Genomic DNA, 18179 nt, shown 5'->3' on the forward strand with positions numbered 1-18179 from the left:
ACCCGTATTGCTAAATTATATATATATATATATATATATATATATATATATATATATATAATTCAATAATTTACCATAATTACGATTATAATAAAAAATACTGTTTTAAAATAGACAATATTTTTAAAGATGTTATTTTAAAGTGTAATGGTGTATAATATAGTTTAAAGTGTAATTAAATAAAATAAAATTAATTAAAATATATTTATATTTGATCTCCACCCAGGATTTTTTTTTTTTTAATAGGAACTAGGTATAAAGGTACTATAAAATATGGTTGTATTTGCAGGAACCATCTTATTAGAATTTTATGGCATCTTGTTGCCTTCCTGCGAATATGTCCCTATTGCGACTCCAAGATAAACATGTTACTAAAGACGTATGGGAAGGTAATGAAAGACTATTGAGACCCAGAAGGCATGCAATCTGGATACTAAAGCATGAGGACATACTTGACCAACGAGTCAAACAGTTAATTGATCATTCTGGTTTTGGACATTTGTTAAAATTTAAGAACATTGACTTCAACCACGTACTACTTACAGCATTAGTGGAAAGATGGAGATCAGAGACTCATACCTTTCACTTTCCTCTCGGTGAAACAACTGTTACTTTGGAGGATGTGGAACTCATATTGGGTTTACCTGTTGATGGACAGGCTGTCACCGGGATTACTAATGGTGATTTAGTATCTTTGTGTGAGCAGTTCCTCGTATTTATACCACCCACTACAGCGGTGAAAGGAAATGCAATTAGTTTGTCTTGGCTTAACAACACTTTTCAGGAATTGCCACATCATGCAACCGATGATGTTATTGCTCAACATGCTCGAGCTCACATATTAACACTTATTGGGAGTCTATTGATGCCTGATTCTTCAGGTAGTAAGGTACATTTAATGTATCTATTATTGTTGGCTGACTTGAACAACGTTAGAAATTATAGTTGGGGGTCAGCTGTATTGGCTTCTTTGTATCGTGCGCTCGATCACGGAATAGACTTTAATCAAGATAATATTGGAGGTTGCACGCTGCTTTTACAGTGTTGGGCATGGGAACGCCTAACATGCATTTCTCCACAACTTCAACCATTGACCGATGAAGAAGTTCAACAAGGGGTTGGTTTCCCACTCGGGAAAAGGTATGCTATTTTTTTATTAATTTTCGAGACAAGAAAACAAAGTTCTTAATATTCCTTTGCTTATATTAGGTGGACTCGGAGGATGCATAGGACGCACACAGGAGGAACCACTGTTCCTCAAATATGAGCAATGTTTGATGGCATTAAAGCTAAAGAGGTTGTAACCAATATATAAACTAACATATCATTTTATCTGAAAATTTCATATTACTGATGTTTCAAACATTTATTTACAGTTTCTTTGGACTCCATATCGAGTGGATTATGTTAGGCGCTTGATCACTATCGAGGTTTCCCCAATTGCACGAGCGGTAGTTCCTCTCATATGTTTCGCAACGGTTGAATTTCATCAGGTTGATAGGGTTATGCGCCAATTTGGATTTCGACAAAGTATTCCACATGACCCATTCAATCTTGATCAACTTCACAAAGAGGATATGAGAGGACGAACTGATCGATATTGGCCACAATATCATGTGGCATGGATAGCGATGTGGAATGACCGTCATAATTGTCTAATTCAGGGAAATCAATTTAATGGAAATGGTCATTTGCATGACAAGTCAACATACATGCAATGGTACATCAACCATACTATCTGCTACATCTCACCTATAGAGTCATCGTCCGAGGATGATGTAAGTTCAATTACAAAATTATTTATTATTCTTCATTCACTCATCCAAAATTAACACATATTTTCAAAACAATATGATATGCCACATGAGACTACACAACCTCACTATCAACATCATGTCGGGTCTTCTTCTCAAGTTCAATCGTTTCAACAACAATCTTTTCGTCTGCCAGGTGTTCAACCGACCCAGTTGTTCGGATATAGGGATCAACCTCACATGTCATTCCATCAACCACCTTTCAACTACTCAACATCTCCATCTTAACAACAATTTTTTGTTGGTCCATCAAATCCCTTTGCAACCTCTACCATGACCCCCCCATCTGCCTACAATCCAATGTCATCCATGCAGTATTATCGACCAATAATGCCTTCACAGGTGTCCGAAAATCAGAATGATGATAATGAAGTCGAAGGCACTGACGATGACATTCCACCTCCACCCCCTCCTACCCTTCCATCCGAACAACAGCCACAATAACGACCACGAAGACAACGAAGAAGACCACCATGCGGCACAGCTTCACATAAATGACAACTTTTCCTACATCTCTATTTTATAATCATGTATGAATTGTACTTATTTATTATTTTATAAATATTGTTAAACACTACCCTATTTATTTATAACTATATCAACTATAAATGCTACTTCATGAATATAATTTCAATTTTTTAAAAACAACAAAAGTATTTTTAATTTTAACATTTAAAAAATACTAAATATATTACATTTATTACACAACTTATTTTTAATCCAACTTAATCTTGGGTAACTTTGTTTCTTGTGAAAACAAAAATTTAGTTTCAATAGTTTTAATTTTAAAAATTATTATTATATAAATTTTTTAATTTTTAACAAAATTAATTATTTAAAAAAATGAACTGAACTTGCCAATACGGTTGGCAACTTCAATGGAGTAAAATTGTCAACCCAGTATCCAATTTTATTTACACTGAAGTTGCCAACCCAATTAGAAACTTTAATTAAAAAATAAAAAATGAGAAGATTAACAAATTTAATTGATGTTGCCTACACCATTGGCAACTTTGACCAAGAATTGTCTATTTCTGTAATTTTTTCTGCTTTTACCCATTTACGTAAATATGAAAAAAAAAATACACCATTTTAGTGAAAAACCCAATATTATGATGTATTAAGGAACTAACTTGCAACTAAAAGGATTATGTGATTCGGATTGGACCACTTGATCGTGGATTATGCTATTAACAACTGAATTTTGTATGTTTTTGGGTTCCTCCTTGATCAGCTGATAATCAAATGAAGGAATCTAATATTTCTAAATCAATATCTAAAATTGAGTATCATACTTTTACTACTTTAGATTGTGAACTTCAATGTTAAAGTATTTGATCGATGAATTCAAAGTTAAAATTCAAACACCAGAGATAACTAACATATGTAATATAAAAATAGATTGTCATCTTGTTTTGGAAAAGTTTCGATCAAAACTCTTCCAGATGCTACCAATCACCTCCTCAACATTGTGATTTTACTCCTGCAATTTCTAAGCTTGGGTTGATGCATTTCTACCACAGGGGATATTAAGTTCCGTTACATTATCATTTTTTAATACACGTTGTTTTAGTTTTATCATAACATCTATATATTGTTGCATGTAATTAATTTTTGTAATGTAATTGTTTAAATAATTACTTAATATTATTTTACTTATAAGATAGGTTAGAAATAATAAAATACTTACATTAAGCAATGGTAATTGTATTTAAAAATATTATATATTTGGTAGGTTACAAACACAATCTGTGGCACGGTACACAAAACCACTGTCACTTCAATTTGGTTTTCCCTATCTGTTCTCACGCTGTTTCTGTGATTCTCTCTGTCTAGATTCTTCCTTTCTCAACGTGCTATGTTCTCGTGTCTTCGTCAACCTTCCACGTTTTACCATACTCTTTCATTAATCTCCACGATTTGACTAACCACGGACCCGAATTTTGAATAGCTCTAGAACTTCAAATTTCTCGTTTTTGTGGTTTGGATTTGGCGTTTTCAAGATCATGGGGTGGTACAGAAAGGGAAAGCTCATTAGTGATCATTTTCGCAACTTGGCTTCAAGGGTTACGCCTCAAACACCAATTTTTCAGCGTAGTTCGAGAATTCGCCAATCTGGGTATTTGGATTCAGGTTCAAAAGGTGCTAGCTTTATCGGGTTATCTTCGTTTTGTTCAATTTCTCAGAGACTAGGCACTCGAGGCGTTGCTGGAGTTAACAAGAACCTTCACAATCCGTTTCTTTTTGGGGCTAAGAGATTTTACTACGTGGATCCTTACAATGTACAGCATTTCAGGCCAAGAGGGCCTAGGCGTTGGTTTCAAAATCCTAGGCATGTTTTCTTTGTTGTCTTGGTTGGTTCTGGAGTTTTAATCACTGTTTATTTTGGGAACATAGAAACAGTTCCGTACACCAAGCGAACCCATTTGATTCTGTTGTCGAAAGCCATGGAGAGGAAGCTTGGGGAGAGCCAATTTGAACAGATGAAGGCTGGTTTTAAGGGCAAGATATTGCCTCCTATACATCCTGATAGTGTGAGGGTGACAATGATTGCCAAGGATATAATTGATGCATTGCAGAGAGGGTTGAGGAAGGAGCAGGTGTGGAGTGATTTGGGGTATGCATCAGAGCATTCTACGCTGAGTGAAGGATATGGAAGGGAGACATTGAATGCATTGGCTACTGGGAGTGATGAGAAAAGTGAAGGGAATTGGCACAAGGAGGATGAGATTCTTGATGACAAATGGGTTCAGCAGAGCCGGAAAAAGGGTCAGGAGAAAGGTTCAGAGGCTGCTACATCACATTTAGATGGATTAAATTGGGAAATTTTGGTGGTAAATGAGCCTGTTGTTAATGCCTTCTGCTTACCTGGTGGGAAGATAGTAGTGTTCACTGGTTTGCTTGCGCATTTTAAAAGTGATGCAGAGATAGCAACAATTATTGGACATGAGGTATTATACTTGTGCTTGGATTAAGTTTAAGTCCTTGCTTTTGCAGTTTAATATGCCTACCGTAGGAGACCTAAAGCTTACACCTTACAACTTGCTAACTTGTTATTTTTGCACAAATGATATGCTGAGATGTGAGTTTTATTTGGGTTTTCTTGTTAATTAGGTTGGGCATGCTATTGCAAGGCACAGTGCAGAGGGGATCACAAAGAACCTATGGTTTGCTATTCTACAGTTGATACTTTATCAATTTGTCACACCTGATATAGTGCACACAATGTCATCCCTTTTCTTGCACCTACCTTTCTCCAGGCGGTATGCTTTATTCCTATCTCTCTTCCTAACCAATTGATTTCCTGTATGATCTTTAATAATATTAGATTCATTCAGTAGAAATTCATAGAAAGATAATACTTGTCATGACTTGTTGAAATGCGGTGAGTTTGTAGAGCAATGATGTTGCTTTGTTGGATTTCTTAATAAATTACTTTGTTAGATCAATCAGAACAAGTAGCTTATCACAATGTTCGTTCAATTTAACTGTTGAACCTTAAGTACTTGTATTTTTCTTACATGTGAAACATTGTATGAGCTTGATATCAATTAATTTTCTTTGATTAGTTAGAGATTTTTTTAAATTATGAAAGAAGAGGTTAAAAACAGAAACCAATTCGTGTCTACTTATGAAGTGGAATATATATGCAAATTGCATGCTTACTATCTGTTTTAGTGTGGCCTGAATATATGTTGTGTTCAGATGTATGGCTTTTTGTACCATGGTAGGATGAATCCAGTTGATGGATACATGTTGAATGATAGAGTTGACATTGGTTACAGTTGCACTTGTATAGTCAATAGCTATCCTTTTAGCTTCTTAATCACAATAGAATATAAGAACGTATGATTGATTTCTTGAACAATCTACAAGAGAATGTTGGAAGTATCTGTACAATCCAGTGGATTGGGATGATTCCATCTAGTTTGGACTCTGGACACTACTTATATTCACTACTCTATATTTTATGAAGGCATTAGAAAGCAAACCTATATGGTATGTCCAATGCTTAGCAGTTAACATCTACATGAGTTAATGCATGAACGATTTTAGTAAAGGAGCGAGTGATAAGTAGATGAGTGCTCAATATATAGGTGTCATGAAATTTAGTAAAATAACTCTTCAATGCATTAATTCTATGGTAATGTTTATTTGACAAAAGCGAAATAGGATCCACGGACACAGTACATCTGTGGATGCAAACACAGCATTAGTGTCCTAGCGATAATTCCTGTTTCTTGGACATAATATCTTGGCGATAATGCAAACACAGCATTAGTTAATGCTTTATATATTCTCAGAACTATATGTTCTCTGTAGAAAATTGTCCGATGACAATTGTATTTTGATGAGTTTAAACCTATTGTTGATTTGCATGATATTTGATGAACATGAACCACATGATAATCAATTAATCTTTTTAATGGTATGTTTAATCATTGAGTGTTCTCTGGGTTACAAATTTTCTAAAACAACTCAATTTATTCACAGGATGGAAATAGAAGCTGATTACATTGGGCTGTTGTTAATTGCATCAGCTGGCTATGATCCCCGGGTGGCACCTAAAGTGTATGAGAAGTTGGGAAAAATTACTGGTGAGTCTACCCTTAGGGATTATCTCTCTACCCATCCTTCCGGCAAAAAAAGAGCAGAATTGTTGGCCCAAGCTAAGATAATGGAAGAAGCATTTTCTATATATAGAGACGCAAGAGCTGGACATGGGGTTGAAGGTTTTCTTTAGGACTGGACAATCACCCGTTTACCTAATTCAAACATCAATGGAAGTTTTTGTTCAATATAAACTTCAATGGGAGATTCAGTTCAGCGTAAACTTGTACATAGTGCAATTAACTTCTCTGTTTGATTGTGTGAGAATACCCTATTACATTTTTTACAAATAAAAAATACAGAAGAACCTTTTGCTATGATGTGCAGAGTATTTATGATTCAACTCAAAACAATCTCATTCAATTGAACATTATGCATTATAGTTGAATGATACCTTGGTAACCCATTAGCTCAAAACAATGGGAAGTTGCTAAAAAGTTCTGCAATGGTAGAATTATTAACCATGGTTTAACAGAATGAAACCATTCCTGAGCCTAAAATCCTTAGGATCAAGGCGCCTGTGAATTTTACTGCGGCACCAATTATGGCCGTACCATGTATGAGTGGGGTGGTCAGAAAATTTGAAAGCTATGGTAAATGGTGTTGTGTACTTCATGCCTTGGATTTTCACCATCTCAGGCCTCCAATCTTCCTTTTCACCATATCTTCGTACCGACACAAAACAAATCCGAGAAAGGCATGCACCAGTTATCTGAAATATATCTATAAAACCCTGCTCCAGTGAACTCCTCAGAATTCGCAGCTTTGATTCTGATACCTGATAGTTTTTTTACAACAAGAATTAAAAGGAAGATTTTTTGTAACAAAGAAAGAGTTCAAGAGTGCATCTTGAACCCCTTAACCATGCATGGCAAGGAAATCTTGAATTCATTTGAAGGAAAAACCTTGTTGCCGTTATGATCTCCAAACTCTATACCCAGATTCTCCCCTGTGAGGTTGGGTAAGGAGTTTGCATATATAATGACCCAGTAGGAACAGTTCGATGTGACCTTCGCCTATTGGACACAAAAACTCAAATCAAGAGTTGAAGTTCATGAGCATAGAAAGAAAAAGAAAAAGGGTTATCTCAAAACTAGTACCTCGATACAGCCATAAGAAAAGTTTCCATTTTCTTGAAATTCCGGAGAATCACATTGAAACTGTGAGACTGAAAGGCTCAGTCCAGACGCAAGAAAGAACAGGAGAAGAACAAGCCTTGTCATTTTCTTTTTCAGAACTTTTAACTCCATTTTTTCGATGCTTTTTTTTTTTCAAAACATGCTTGTGACTTTTATACAGGCATCTTCGTTTATGGGTCTGACACAATATTGCATAATTGTATTAAAAATTAACAAATTATTATCTTTGAACAACACGATATGCATGTTAAAAAATAGTTAATTATATAAACTCTCTTATTCATTTTATTCATTCAAATACACTTAACATATTTTCAGTTCTCTGCCTTCAAGATCATATATTTCAATAGGGAACTGCATGCAAGAGATATATTTCAGATAAGTTTTCAAATTCTCTTTGCCTTTTGCTTTCTGCACCCCATGATTACTATATCCACAACAACAAGAAAACTAAAAAGTATAATTACCTTTTTCGTTCTTACGTTTGGGTTCAATGTTCAATTTAATATAGTGATTTAGAAAACAAATCAATTTGGTCCCAAGATTTAAAAAAAAATCAATTTGGTCTCTTACGTTAAGTTTTCACCAACGACGTTAACTGTTGATAATATGGCGCACATAGTGACATTGGTTTGCACACGTGGGGGAGAGGGAGGCAGAAGCGATGAATGTGGTGGTGGAGCCTAGGGAGGACCGACGGCTATGAAGCGCTCCCAAAACATGCTTTTGTTGACGTGAAACGTCTTACAAAGTAATAACCACTACCTGTAATAATATTTTATGGCGGGAGACGTTTGCTTAATTGCAAATGCTCACTCCAATGGTGCCCACCAGATAAGTGTATTTTGTGAGGTGCTGCAAACAGTTGAGTGATGAATAGTGGGCAATAATTGATGTATCTATAGAAAAAGTAGAAGACAACATTGATGCATCCCTTGTGAAATGCAAAAAAACGCCCATGGAGTTGTATTGTAGAGGATAAGTCAAACGGCCATTGCAAGGTATATGAACAAAAACTATTTAACCTTTTATGTGAAATTCAGACAATATGAACAAAAACAATTGAATGTGTTATACAAAATTTACATTGAAATAGAATACACCAATGCAGCTTCATTGAAAAGGAACCTACAAGCCACTTATTATAAATAGCATTTACAGACCATCCCATCAACCAATCCTAGTTGAATAAAACTCAACTTTAACTTCAATTAGTTACCAATAAGCCACATATATTGTATAATCAAAACCATGTCTTGAAGCATAAGAGAAAAAAATAAGAGAAAAATAAAAATTGAAGTTTTTTTTCCACTCAAAGGGTTTCATTATGTACAATATCAATCAACCAGAATAACATTCAGAAATTTCCAACACTATTTATTCTTTGGGGACGCTTCCTAGTCGTCAACCCTCCCTTGGCTCTACCACCACAATTGTCGCTGCCTCCGTTTCCTTCTCCCTCAATCTTCTTTTTCCAATTTTCAAAGTCTAAAATTTCATTCAATCTATGTGTACAAACCAATGTCACTTTATGTGTCACGTCATCAAAAGTTAAGGAAACCTAATAGAAGGGAACAAATTGAACATTTTTAAAAAAACCTAGGGATCCAATTAATTTTTAAAAAAATCACTAACTTTGGAAAAGCTTACTTATAGGGAATGTCGTATAAGTAAGATGTTTTAAATCGTTACAAGGTAATTAATAAGTTAGAAACAAATGTTTTTTTGGAATCATTTTGAATATTCAAATAATTGTGTTGGTGTGAAGGGAAGTTAATAACCACATCACATGTAACTTCCAATAATCCCATGGGAATGCAACATTCTTACCCAGCATAAGATTAAATGAAATATAGGATTGTCAATTTTGTGGGAATCAGTTTATCTAAGAATATTTTTCAAAACTAGTTCCAAATGCAATCTTAAGGTTTAAGATCTCGCCCTTAATAATTGTATACGATAATTTCTCCACTAGCCTATCTCAAATTTGTCATTACCATCCTCAGTCCTGTCTGGGAACAGTAATCAATGTCTTAAAGAGATCAGTCAGAAAAAAAAATTCTATGAGATTTTGACTACCGGTGAATGGTGAACCATTTAATGTAATGAAAACTTATGATGATCATAATTCTATATAAAGAAATCTAGATCTTCAAGAAGTCAAGATTGCAAAACTGCAAAAGTGATCTTTAACCTCCACTATAATAAGTGAGGCACAAATTTTCTAAAGGAGACAGATCATATTAGAAACTCCAATTTTGATAAGGAATTCTTAGAATTTAGATTTAAGCCTAAATTAATTCCACAAAACATAATTATGAGGTGAGATTCGTTCTCCCATTAATATATACTACATTGACTTTATGAGACAAAGGTTTTTCTAATACATTGCTCCCATTCTACACCACATTGAAATTTAAAATGAACTCAATCTTATAAAAACCTGTTTGAAAGTTAAGAGTTGCTCTCTCTCTCGCTTGTATACATTTCTTTGGCGTTATTTCTAATCAATGTGGAGGGAATTTTACTGGTGTAGTTTTTTTTTTAGATTTACGTAAATGGGCAATTTTTGGTCAAAGTTGTCAATGGTGTAGGCAATATAAATTAAATTCATTACCCCCCTACTTTTCTTCTTTTAATTAAAGTTTTCAACCGGATTGACAATTTTAGTTTAAATAAAATTGAATACGGGATTGACAACTTCAATGTATTTTATCTCAATTAAAGTTGTCAATTTTGTTGGCAAGTTTAGTTGATTTTTTTAAATAATTAATATTTTTTAAAATTAAAAGATGTATATAATAATAATTTAAAAATTATTTAAAATTACATGAAGTGATTCACTGTTTAGGGTTTAGAGTTTAGTGTTTAGGATTTACATGAAATGATATATAAAGTTGAATAATTAAAATGAATATTTTTTTACAATAATTTTAAATAAATTGGATTAAAAATGATTTTTTTATATATTAAAAATATTTAGTATTTTTTAAATATTGTTAAAGTTAAAAATACACTTATAAAAATGTGATATAATTTATGTATAATTTTTTAGATTATATGATATATGAAAGTATAAATTATATAATATGTAAAAAGTAATAATATACATGCATTTATGTAAAATAAATGTATTAAAAATAAAATAAATTATTCAATATAAGTCATTAAAAGAAGATGATATTAAAATATTTGATGAGAACAACATTACAAAGGATGACTCTACTGTCTAAATGGACAATTTCCTCTGTGTGACCTTCATTGCGACAGTAAGAACATTTTTTTTGTCTTGTTCTAAATTGATTGATCCATTTCATTATGCAAAGGAGTTGTAATTGGTCGTCCAGAGTTTTTACGTCGCATGTCGGGTTCTGGTATGAAATTTGGCCCGGTATAAGTAGACCAATAATCCTCGTTTTGAACAGGGTGGAATTCAACTTGATATGCCTTTCTAATCGTGTGGAGGTTGTAAACTGGATCAATGAATGTCATCATTTGTAAATGACAAGAGGAACAAACAGCAATAACATGACGACAAGGAAGTCAAAGAGCTTGGAAGTGGCCACAATCACACCACCAATCATTTAATCTAACTGTATATGATTGAGGTGGTCGACCATGTTGGGGGTGGCTAATTCTTGGACATCAAATTCAGAATTTTTTGCATTAAACCTTTCCATAAAACACATAGACGAATCTTGTTGATTTTTTCTAAGGTTGTGATATCTTCTAAATAATAATGACCTGTGCGTAACATGGTGTCTATTTTAAAGACTCGTTCAACAAATCATGTTTTTGTTTTTCAAAAGTTGCCTTAACCAAAGCGAACGTTGATTGACCTCGGGCGTTGACCAAAACCAACATGGTGGGACCCCGAAAGTGGGGTCCACTGGAAAGTACAGCAGGGCAGGAAGGAGTCTCCTTAAGTTCACAGGTAAGGGTGGTCGAGGAGGGGGCGGCACCAAGGCAGGGCGTGGAGGCCTCGGGCCTCGGCACCTCAATAGTAAAGATGGACAAAGAAATGTGGTTTTCAAGCCACACCACAGTTACCAGTAGGGAGAGGCCCAGATCACGAGAGACCCGTGCATGGGATGTAGGGACGCGACAGTACGTACCACCATTAAAAAGCCACTAGGACAGAGATGACCCGTAAGGGTCACGTCCCAGAGGGTGATCTGCATGCATGACACGTGAGTAAGGCAGGGAACTCCCAGGGCGGATGACTCAGAGATTGGGTGCATGAGTTGGCATCCAAGCAGTCATCCCACGCCAGTTGCACTTCGACAGGGCAGTCTTACACACTGGATGACCCTAAGTCTGGGTGTTAGTGTCGCGTAGACGCGCCTATAGAATGTTTAAGTCACAGCTAAACAGAAGGGCAATGACACTAAAGGTATATAAGGTTGACAACAGACATAACCACACGTTTGGACATTTCTACAGAACACTCTACGCTTTCTGAGAGAGAAACAGAGTGAGAGAGAACACACAGTGATCTAAGAGTGAGAGTTTGGTGTTCATTGCCCAAGATACTGACTTGACCGTCGGAATGGAAACGATCGCGAGGGCGCCCTTTGTTTCTCTGTTTCAGGTGACTCCATCGGAGGTAGGGAGCGTAGGAGCGAAGGGTTCTTGGAAGCGAAGTCAACAGAAATGCACGAAGACGTTAGGTCAACCAGCGGGAACAAAAACATTAACAAATTCAACTAATATTTTTTATTTTCATATAATGTCTTCATTATAGCTGATGATTAAGTTTAAAGAATAAAGTATGAGTATGAGTATTTTATAAATAGTAAAGAGTAGAATAAGAATCTCTGATGATGGAGCAGAGACAGAGACATAAATAATCAATTGTTCTCCATTTGACGGGATATAGCTAATGGGCAAAAGAGGCCTAGTTTTTGACCTAACACAGAAAAGGCCAAAATGTAAGGTGGCCACATGTTATCCATGTGCAGAAATTTTAATTTTAAATATTAAAATGAATATGGTTGAATGAATGAAATCAGAAAAAAGGTACACGTAATATAGGTTATATTTTACCCTTTACTTTGGTTCTAGCCTTTAAAACATCAACCATACTGTAACATCAGAAAAGATGCTAGAAAAGTGTGATAATGATTCTAGCCTTTACTTTGGTTACGGATACCAACTCCTTGAATACTTATATTTTAATAATTATCCACACACAAACAATATTTAATGCTTATATTCTGTTAAAGGAATTTAAAAATGATACTTTAAAGGAATTCATAATTATAATCATGGAAAATGAAAAGTTGCTACTTGGAAAGCAAGTTATCCTTCACTGTAAAAGTCATTATATTTCCTTATTTGTCATAAGGGTGTAGACAGTAATTACTGGGGTACAGGTAGTAAAAGTCTTCTCATACCACCCAACACATAGGTAGCCCAACAAAATAGGAAGATGGGCCAATTTAAAACAAGCCTAGTGTCTTTTAACTGAAAAAAAAAAACAAAAGTTGAGTACTGAGTTCTTTCTTCCTACTAAGGAAGGAAACGAAACAGAGAAATCAGAATCCGAGTTCTTCAAACTCGAACCCTAACATTACAAAAAACCAATGTATCGATTTTTCTCTTCCATTCGCCATGGTCGTGGATCTTCCCTCGTATCTCTCCTTGCACCGAAACCTGCGTTTCCACTCGATGCCGCAATGCCACCTCGCCGTTTGCCTCAAAACGACGGTACTATTCGAATCTCTCTGCTCTCACTTTCGTAGTTTTTGAAATAGCGAAACGAGTCGACTCATCTTTCGTTTCGGTGCTCGAAACGGAGGAAATGGAAAGTCGTAGGGATTCTTATGTTTGTAATTTTGACGGCACCGTTTCGATGTGTGGATGGGTAGAGATTAGAGATCGTGTTTACTGTTTTCAAACGGAAAAGAAGATTATGGCGAATGGAATGTTCAATTTTCGTCATTTTTATTATTTTTATATGGAGGAGTGAAAATATAAGTTCCGTTGTTGTGGGAAAATGACTGTTTCCTTCTTTTCAAAGATTTTGATGGGGGCTTCAAGCTGTTAGAGATGGTGATGATCTTGCGTTCTTCATGTGGAATAACTTCAGACAATCTATCTTTTTCACAGCATGGTGATTTTTGGATGCCTATATTTAAAGGGGTTTATCTCTAGTTAATTTTAGTTCTGTTTTCCGTTTATTTGGTTTGAAATATTGGTGCAGTAGTGATACTTTGTTTATTTAGATCTTCTTGGCATGTAGCGTTTGGGGCTTATAATCGAATTCTTATTCTTAAATGGTTGAAAATAACTCTTATCATTTAATTTTGCATGTAGAGGTTTAGTTTTTTTCCAGCTCATCCCCCAACAGTATTTATAAGGAATTTTCTCTTGTAACTGCAGGACATGTTAGAGGATTTTCAAGTTCAAATTTTGATTGGAGGAGGATTCAAACTAGCCAGAATGTGAATGCAGAGGAGAATGCTCGTCCAGACTCTAGTCAGAATTTAGAAAATAGACAATCCAGAAACTGGAATAATGTGAACCAGAATGTGAATGCAGATGCCAACGCTCATCCAAATTTTATGCAGAATAGACAGAACATAAATCCCAGAATGTGGAATAATCTGGGCCAGAAAGTGAATGCAGATGCCAACGCTCATCCAAATTTTATGCAGAATAGAGAGAACATAGATCCCAGAATGGGGACTTATGCGGGCCAGAACGTGAAAGCAAATGGAGGCCCTCCTGTGTATTATGTGGAAGATATAGAGAGCGTAAACCTCGAAAGCAAGAATGAAATTGGGACTGGCTTGAATTCTAGGCCTATGGACTATGTAAGAGGAATTCTAGGTGAAGATAATTTTATTAAAGGTGCTCCTTCAAATTTTCAGTATGAGCACGATGCCGATCATGTTCATATAAAGATGTTACGGAATAATACCTTTGTGACTGTAACAGATTCTAAAGGAAATGTAAAACTCAGTGGCTCTGCTGGTTCATTGAAAGACCTGAAATCAGGGCAAAAGCTTTCTAGGTATGCCGCCGAAGCAACTGCGGAAGTTGTGGGCCGGAGGTCTAGGGGTTTGGGATTGAAATCTGTTGTCATGAAAGTGAATGGATTTACTCATTTCAGGAGAAAAAGGCAAGCGATACTAAGCTGGAAGGAGGGCTTTACTGCTGATTCTCGAGGGGGTAGAAATCCAATTGTATTCATTGAAGATACCACAAGAAAACCCCATAATGGCTGCAGACTACCAAAGAAACGACGTATTTAGGTGTTTGTTATTGAGGTGGTTGGAGAAAGCATTATTTTACTTCGATTTAGACAATCTAGGTGCTGTTTCGGGCACATGATGATACTTTTCTTTAGCACATTTCATAATGATTCTAGTCGTTACTTGTAACTTTGCTTTCTCCTGTTTACAGCTTGTACAATTTTGAAGATTCAATAACCAGAACTTTCTGTAATAGTATTTACTAAATGGGGCTCAGCTTGTACAATTTTGAAGATTCAATCTGTAATAGTATTTACTAAATGTGGCTCGTACTTGTTGATCTTGTGTCACTGTTGACCACCCTTTTATAAATTGAATGAGTATTAAAGTCAGCCATTATTAGTATTCTGGCATTTTAAAAATGCTTTTTTCTATCTAAGGGATCATGGATCTGTAGCATGGTTGGAGATTTGTATTTCACGCTATTGATTTGACAGTTTGAAGAGCTATAAAATGGGAATCATGATTCTTCTTGGATCTGCAGTCTTGTAGAAGGCGAGATTTGCAGAGTGGCACGCATTCCCCTTAAACCTTTAAACTTTTTAGTTGTTGTCTGTTGATAAATGAATTGACTGATTTATCAACGGTACTTTACATGATGTTAACTAAAAATTAGTTAGATTCTCAATTAGTTGAATGTGAATTAATTAGTTTCATTGTTAGGTTCTCTTATAAGCTCATTGATAAAAGTTTTCTAGATTAGACACGCTATAAATAAATGCTGTCCTTAGATCTCAAGGAGTATATGTTTTGGACAAATACAATATCTTTTAAGACTATATTATAGGTCTAAAACAAGTATGACCACCTCGCAGCTGAAGATAAAAAAGACACCGACACTCGCAGCCAACTTCAACAAAACTATTACATGGATGCAAGTCATAATAGGCAGTAAAAGGAAAAGGAATCACATTCACAGCATAAACCACGTTTTTATTCTAACATTGAAATGCCAAGTCTGATCCATAAAAGTACTTCCTTCAAAAGGTTAATGTAATTCTCTAGTGAAAACAATCCATGATCATCATAATTTTACTTTTTCAAAAGAAGAGGCCCAACGTTATCACCAGTGGCTTTGTTGTGCTTCACATGGCTTCCATCACATAGAGGAAAAGTCCCTGATCTCCAACATCTGCACCAAAACAATCAGTAAGATGAATATTGAAAACATATAATTGGTTGTGATTACTATGTTAGCAAACCAAACCTTTTTTTACCATCCAAAAAGATAATAGACCAATTTCCAGAAAAATAAAAATGCATTTAGTGACAGATGGTGACTTGAGTCTAGCAAATACAAATACCCTTGGATATGATTTATTGTCTTAATGTCATATCTCGAAGAAAAGGTTTATTCAGCAGTTGGAGAATCCATATCCTGCTTTGTATCATTCATAGTCGAACTCAGTGTTGTGAAGTTCTACTTGTTGCTTAAAAGAAGCTACATGAATATTAAGTGAATGATTTTGTTTTTCTTTCATGCTTCAGTGCAAGGAGCACACATTTCATATCAGGGTATGATAAATATCTGTTCTGGTATCAAATCACAAGATAATGTTCAACAGAACATCATTTTAATAATTTTATTACCATTCACATGTTACATTTTGAGTTTTTGTCGAAATTAATGAAAGTGGAATCATCTCCATTTTACATTTTTCATGCTAGAGCACAGTTTTAAACAACAAATCATAGAAATTAGAAAAGAACTACACTCATACTGCATCACACACTACTTTCATCCTCATCATAATAATAATGACATATATATAGTTGTTTTCTGCTGATTCAATTTTTTTCAAATAAAAATAGTTACCAAATGTTTATCTTCAGTCTGTAGGAATGGAGAGAAAGTAAGAGGTGAAAGGGAGAAGACAAATTTCGAAATTTTATTTTCTAACAAAGTCAACTTTCCTCTCTTCTTCCATTTATTTTTTCCTCAAACAAAGGAAATGCAGCCTATTCTATTGTTTTCATGTCCCTTTCTGCATAACCAAAAAAGGGGTAGAGAAGTATGGCATCATGTTAGAATTAACCAGAAAGTAAGAGCTTCAAAAAGTGAACCTCACCTGCAATAAGCATTGACGGGCTTAGAGAGTTCAGTGACCACCACAGAATCCACCACCTTCTCTTCACTCTTCCTGATATCAGGGTTTATGCTGACAGCCTCAGCTTTCACCAACATTACACGCCTTGGCCTCCCTCCAACACCAAAGGAAGAAGCCTTGAAATGGGTACTAACAACCCCTCTAGGGGTAATGCCATTGCAGAAACTTGCACCAACTTGGCTTAAAACAGACTCCATTCAAAAGGGTCTCTCTTTCTTTCTGTGTTTGAGTTTATTAGCTTCTCCTTTGCTTCACCACTACTGTAATGTAACCTAATGAATGAGATAAGAGAGAAAGAGAGGACTGAATCTAGTGACACGTGTTCCTGAACCTGTGGACGCCACACTCCTGTGTTCTAGAACACGTACGCACTTTGAATGGACACAAATACACATGTCGTTGCACACTACTTCAATTAATCAAGAAGATAGGAATTAAAATGTCGTGATCATTACTCATAAATTGTCATCAATGCAATGCAACACGTAGCTGTCAAAAATAACACTACAACGGCTCAACCTGCAATGCAATTTGGCTTTTCAAGCTTAATTCTTGTCATGAGCTTTCAACATCTTATATGAAAATCATTACAACTTAACAATAAACATAACCAGAATGATTCAATATAATACTTAGCTTATTACAAATATCCATCATATTTAAAATTTGGATTAGAAATGAAAATTAATTTAGTATAAAAATGTAGAAATAACATATTCCAATTATTTTCTTATTAAAAAATAACGTATTTCAATTATCTTTTTATTACATATATCCAGTCTAAAGTGTTTAGACTTAAAAACAAGAAAACTAAATTCAATTAAAATAAACATAATAACAATGATAATGACTGATTTTAATAATTTATTTATTATAAATAAAGTTTAGCCAAGAAATAAAATCATTTTGACGTAAAAATATAGAAACAATTTATTTTAATTGTTTATTTATTATATTGAGTCAGCAATATTAAATTTTAGATGTGTAACAAAAATAAAATTCGTGTTTTAATATAAAAATGAAAAATATATTTAATTTTAATAATAATAATAATAATATTAAGTGACATATAAGCATAAATCCGAAATTTCCTTGGAAAAGCAAAAGGTAACCACATTAGTTGTAGCATCAAATAAAAGTGACCCAACTACCCACCAAATATTTTAAAACACAAAACGTAAACTTTTCTTCCTTCCAACTAACTAAACTTGGAAATGAAAAAGTGAAGGAAAATAAAATAGGAAGCTA

General features: G+C 34.7%; 4 protein-coding genes across 4 annotated transcripts; 2 read left to right on the plus strand and 2 right to left on the minus strand.

Annotated features, from left to right (window-relative positions):
- The first annotated feature begins 3555 nt into the window (after positions 1–3555).
- On the plus strand, positions 3556–6742 carry LOC137837724 (Peptidase family M48 family protein). Its single transcript, XM_068646826.1, has 3 exons — positions 3556–4765; positions 4929–5077; positions 6309–6742. The coding sequence occupies exons 1-3, from the start codon at positions 3821–3823 to the stop codon at positions 6556–6558; spliced, it is 1344 nt and encodes a 447-aa protein (XP_068502927.1). The 5' UTR covers positions 3556–3820; the 3' UTR covers positions 6559–6742.
- A 140-nt stretch (positions 6743–6882) lies between these two features.
- LOC150028112 (embryo-specific protein ATS3B-like) lies at positions 6883–7751 on the minus strand. The gene is made up of 3 exons (XM_090301054.1): positions 7526–7751; positions 7331–7441; positions 6883–7203 (listed from the first exon to the last, which is right to left on the minus strand). The coding sequence occupies exons 1-3, from the start codon at positions 7673–7675 to the stop codon at positions 6883–6885; spliced, it is 582 nt and encodes a 193-aa protein (XP_090157180.1). The 5' UTR covers positions 7676–7751.
- A 5293-nt stretch (positions 7752–13044) lies between these two features.
- On the plus strand, positions 13045–15095 carry LOC137837722 (small ribosomal subunit protein uS11m). The gene is made up of 2 exons (XM_068646824.2): positions 13045–13273; positions 13949–15095. Exons 1-2 carry the CDS (start codon positions 13150–13152, stop codon positions 14821–14823), a joined length of 999 nt encoding a protein of 332 aa, XP_068502925.1. The 5' UTR covers positions 13045–13149; the 3' UTR covers positions 14824–15095.
- A 640-nt stretch (positions 15096–15735) lies between these two features.
- On the minus strand, positions 15736–17436 carry NEET (2 iron, 2 sulfur cluster binding protein). Its single transcript, XM_068646825.2, has 2 exons — positions 16893–17436; positions 15736–15955 (listed from the first exon to the last, which is right to left on the minus strand). Exons 1-2 carry the CDS (start codon positions 17126–17128, stop codon positions 15856–15858), a joined length of 336 nt encoding a protein of 111 aa, XP_068502926.1. The 5' UTR covers positions 17129–17436; the 3' UTR covers positions 15736–15855.
- Positions 17437–18179: the final 743 nt, after the last annotated feature.

The sequence above is a fragment of the Phaseolus vulgaris genome, chromosome 4, assembly GCF_051622355.1.
Source record: "Phaseolus vulgaris cultivar YP4 chromosome 4, ASM5162235v1, whole genome shotgun sequence".
Classification (NCBI taxonomy): domain Eukaryota; kingdom Viridiplantae; phylum Streptophyta; class Magnoliopsida; order Fabales; family Fabaceae; genus Phaseolus; species Phaseolus vulgaris.

Coding starts and splice junctions, on each gene's coding strand:
- LOC137837724 (XM_068646826.1), top strand. CDS start 3,821: ATGGGGTGGTACAGAAAGGGAAAGCTCATTAGTGATCATTTTCGCAAC. Junction 4,766..4,928: donor CAACAATTATTGGACATGAG/GTATTATACTTG, acceptor CTTGTTAATTAG/GTTGGGCATGCTATTGCAAG. Junction 5,078..6,308: donor CACCTACCTTTCTCCAGGCG/GTATGCTTTATT, acceptor ATTTATTCACAG/GATGGAAATAGAAGCTGATT.
- LOC150028112 (XM_090301054.1), bottom strand. CDS start 7,675: ATGGAGTTAAAAGTTCTGAAAAAGAAAATGACAAGGCTTGTTCTTCTC. Junction 7,442..7,525: donor TTTCTTATGGCTGTATCGAG/GTACTAGTTTTG, acceptor TGTGTCCAATAG/GCGAAGGTCACATCGAACTG. Junction 7,204..7,330: donor GAGATCATAACGGCAACAAG/GTTTTTCCTTCA, acceptor AAAAACTATCAG/GTATCAGAATCAAAGCTGCG.
- LOC137837722 (XM_068646824.2), top strand. CDS start 13,150: ATGTATCGATTTTTCTCTTCCATTCGCCATGGTCGTGGATCTTCCCTC. Junction 13,274..13,948: donor CCGTTTGCCTCAAAACGACG/GTACTATTCGAA, acceptor TTGTAACTGCAG/GACATGTTAGAGGATTTTCA.
- NEET (XM_068646825.2), bottom strand. CDS start 17,128: ATGGAGTCTGTTTTAAGCCAAGTTGGTGCAAGTTTCTGCAATGGCATT. Junction 15,956..16,892: donor CCCGTCAATGCTTATTGCAG/GTGAGGTTCACT, acceptor GTTTTGGTGCAG/ATGTTGGAGATCAGGGACTT.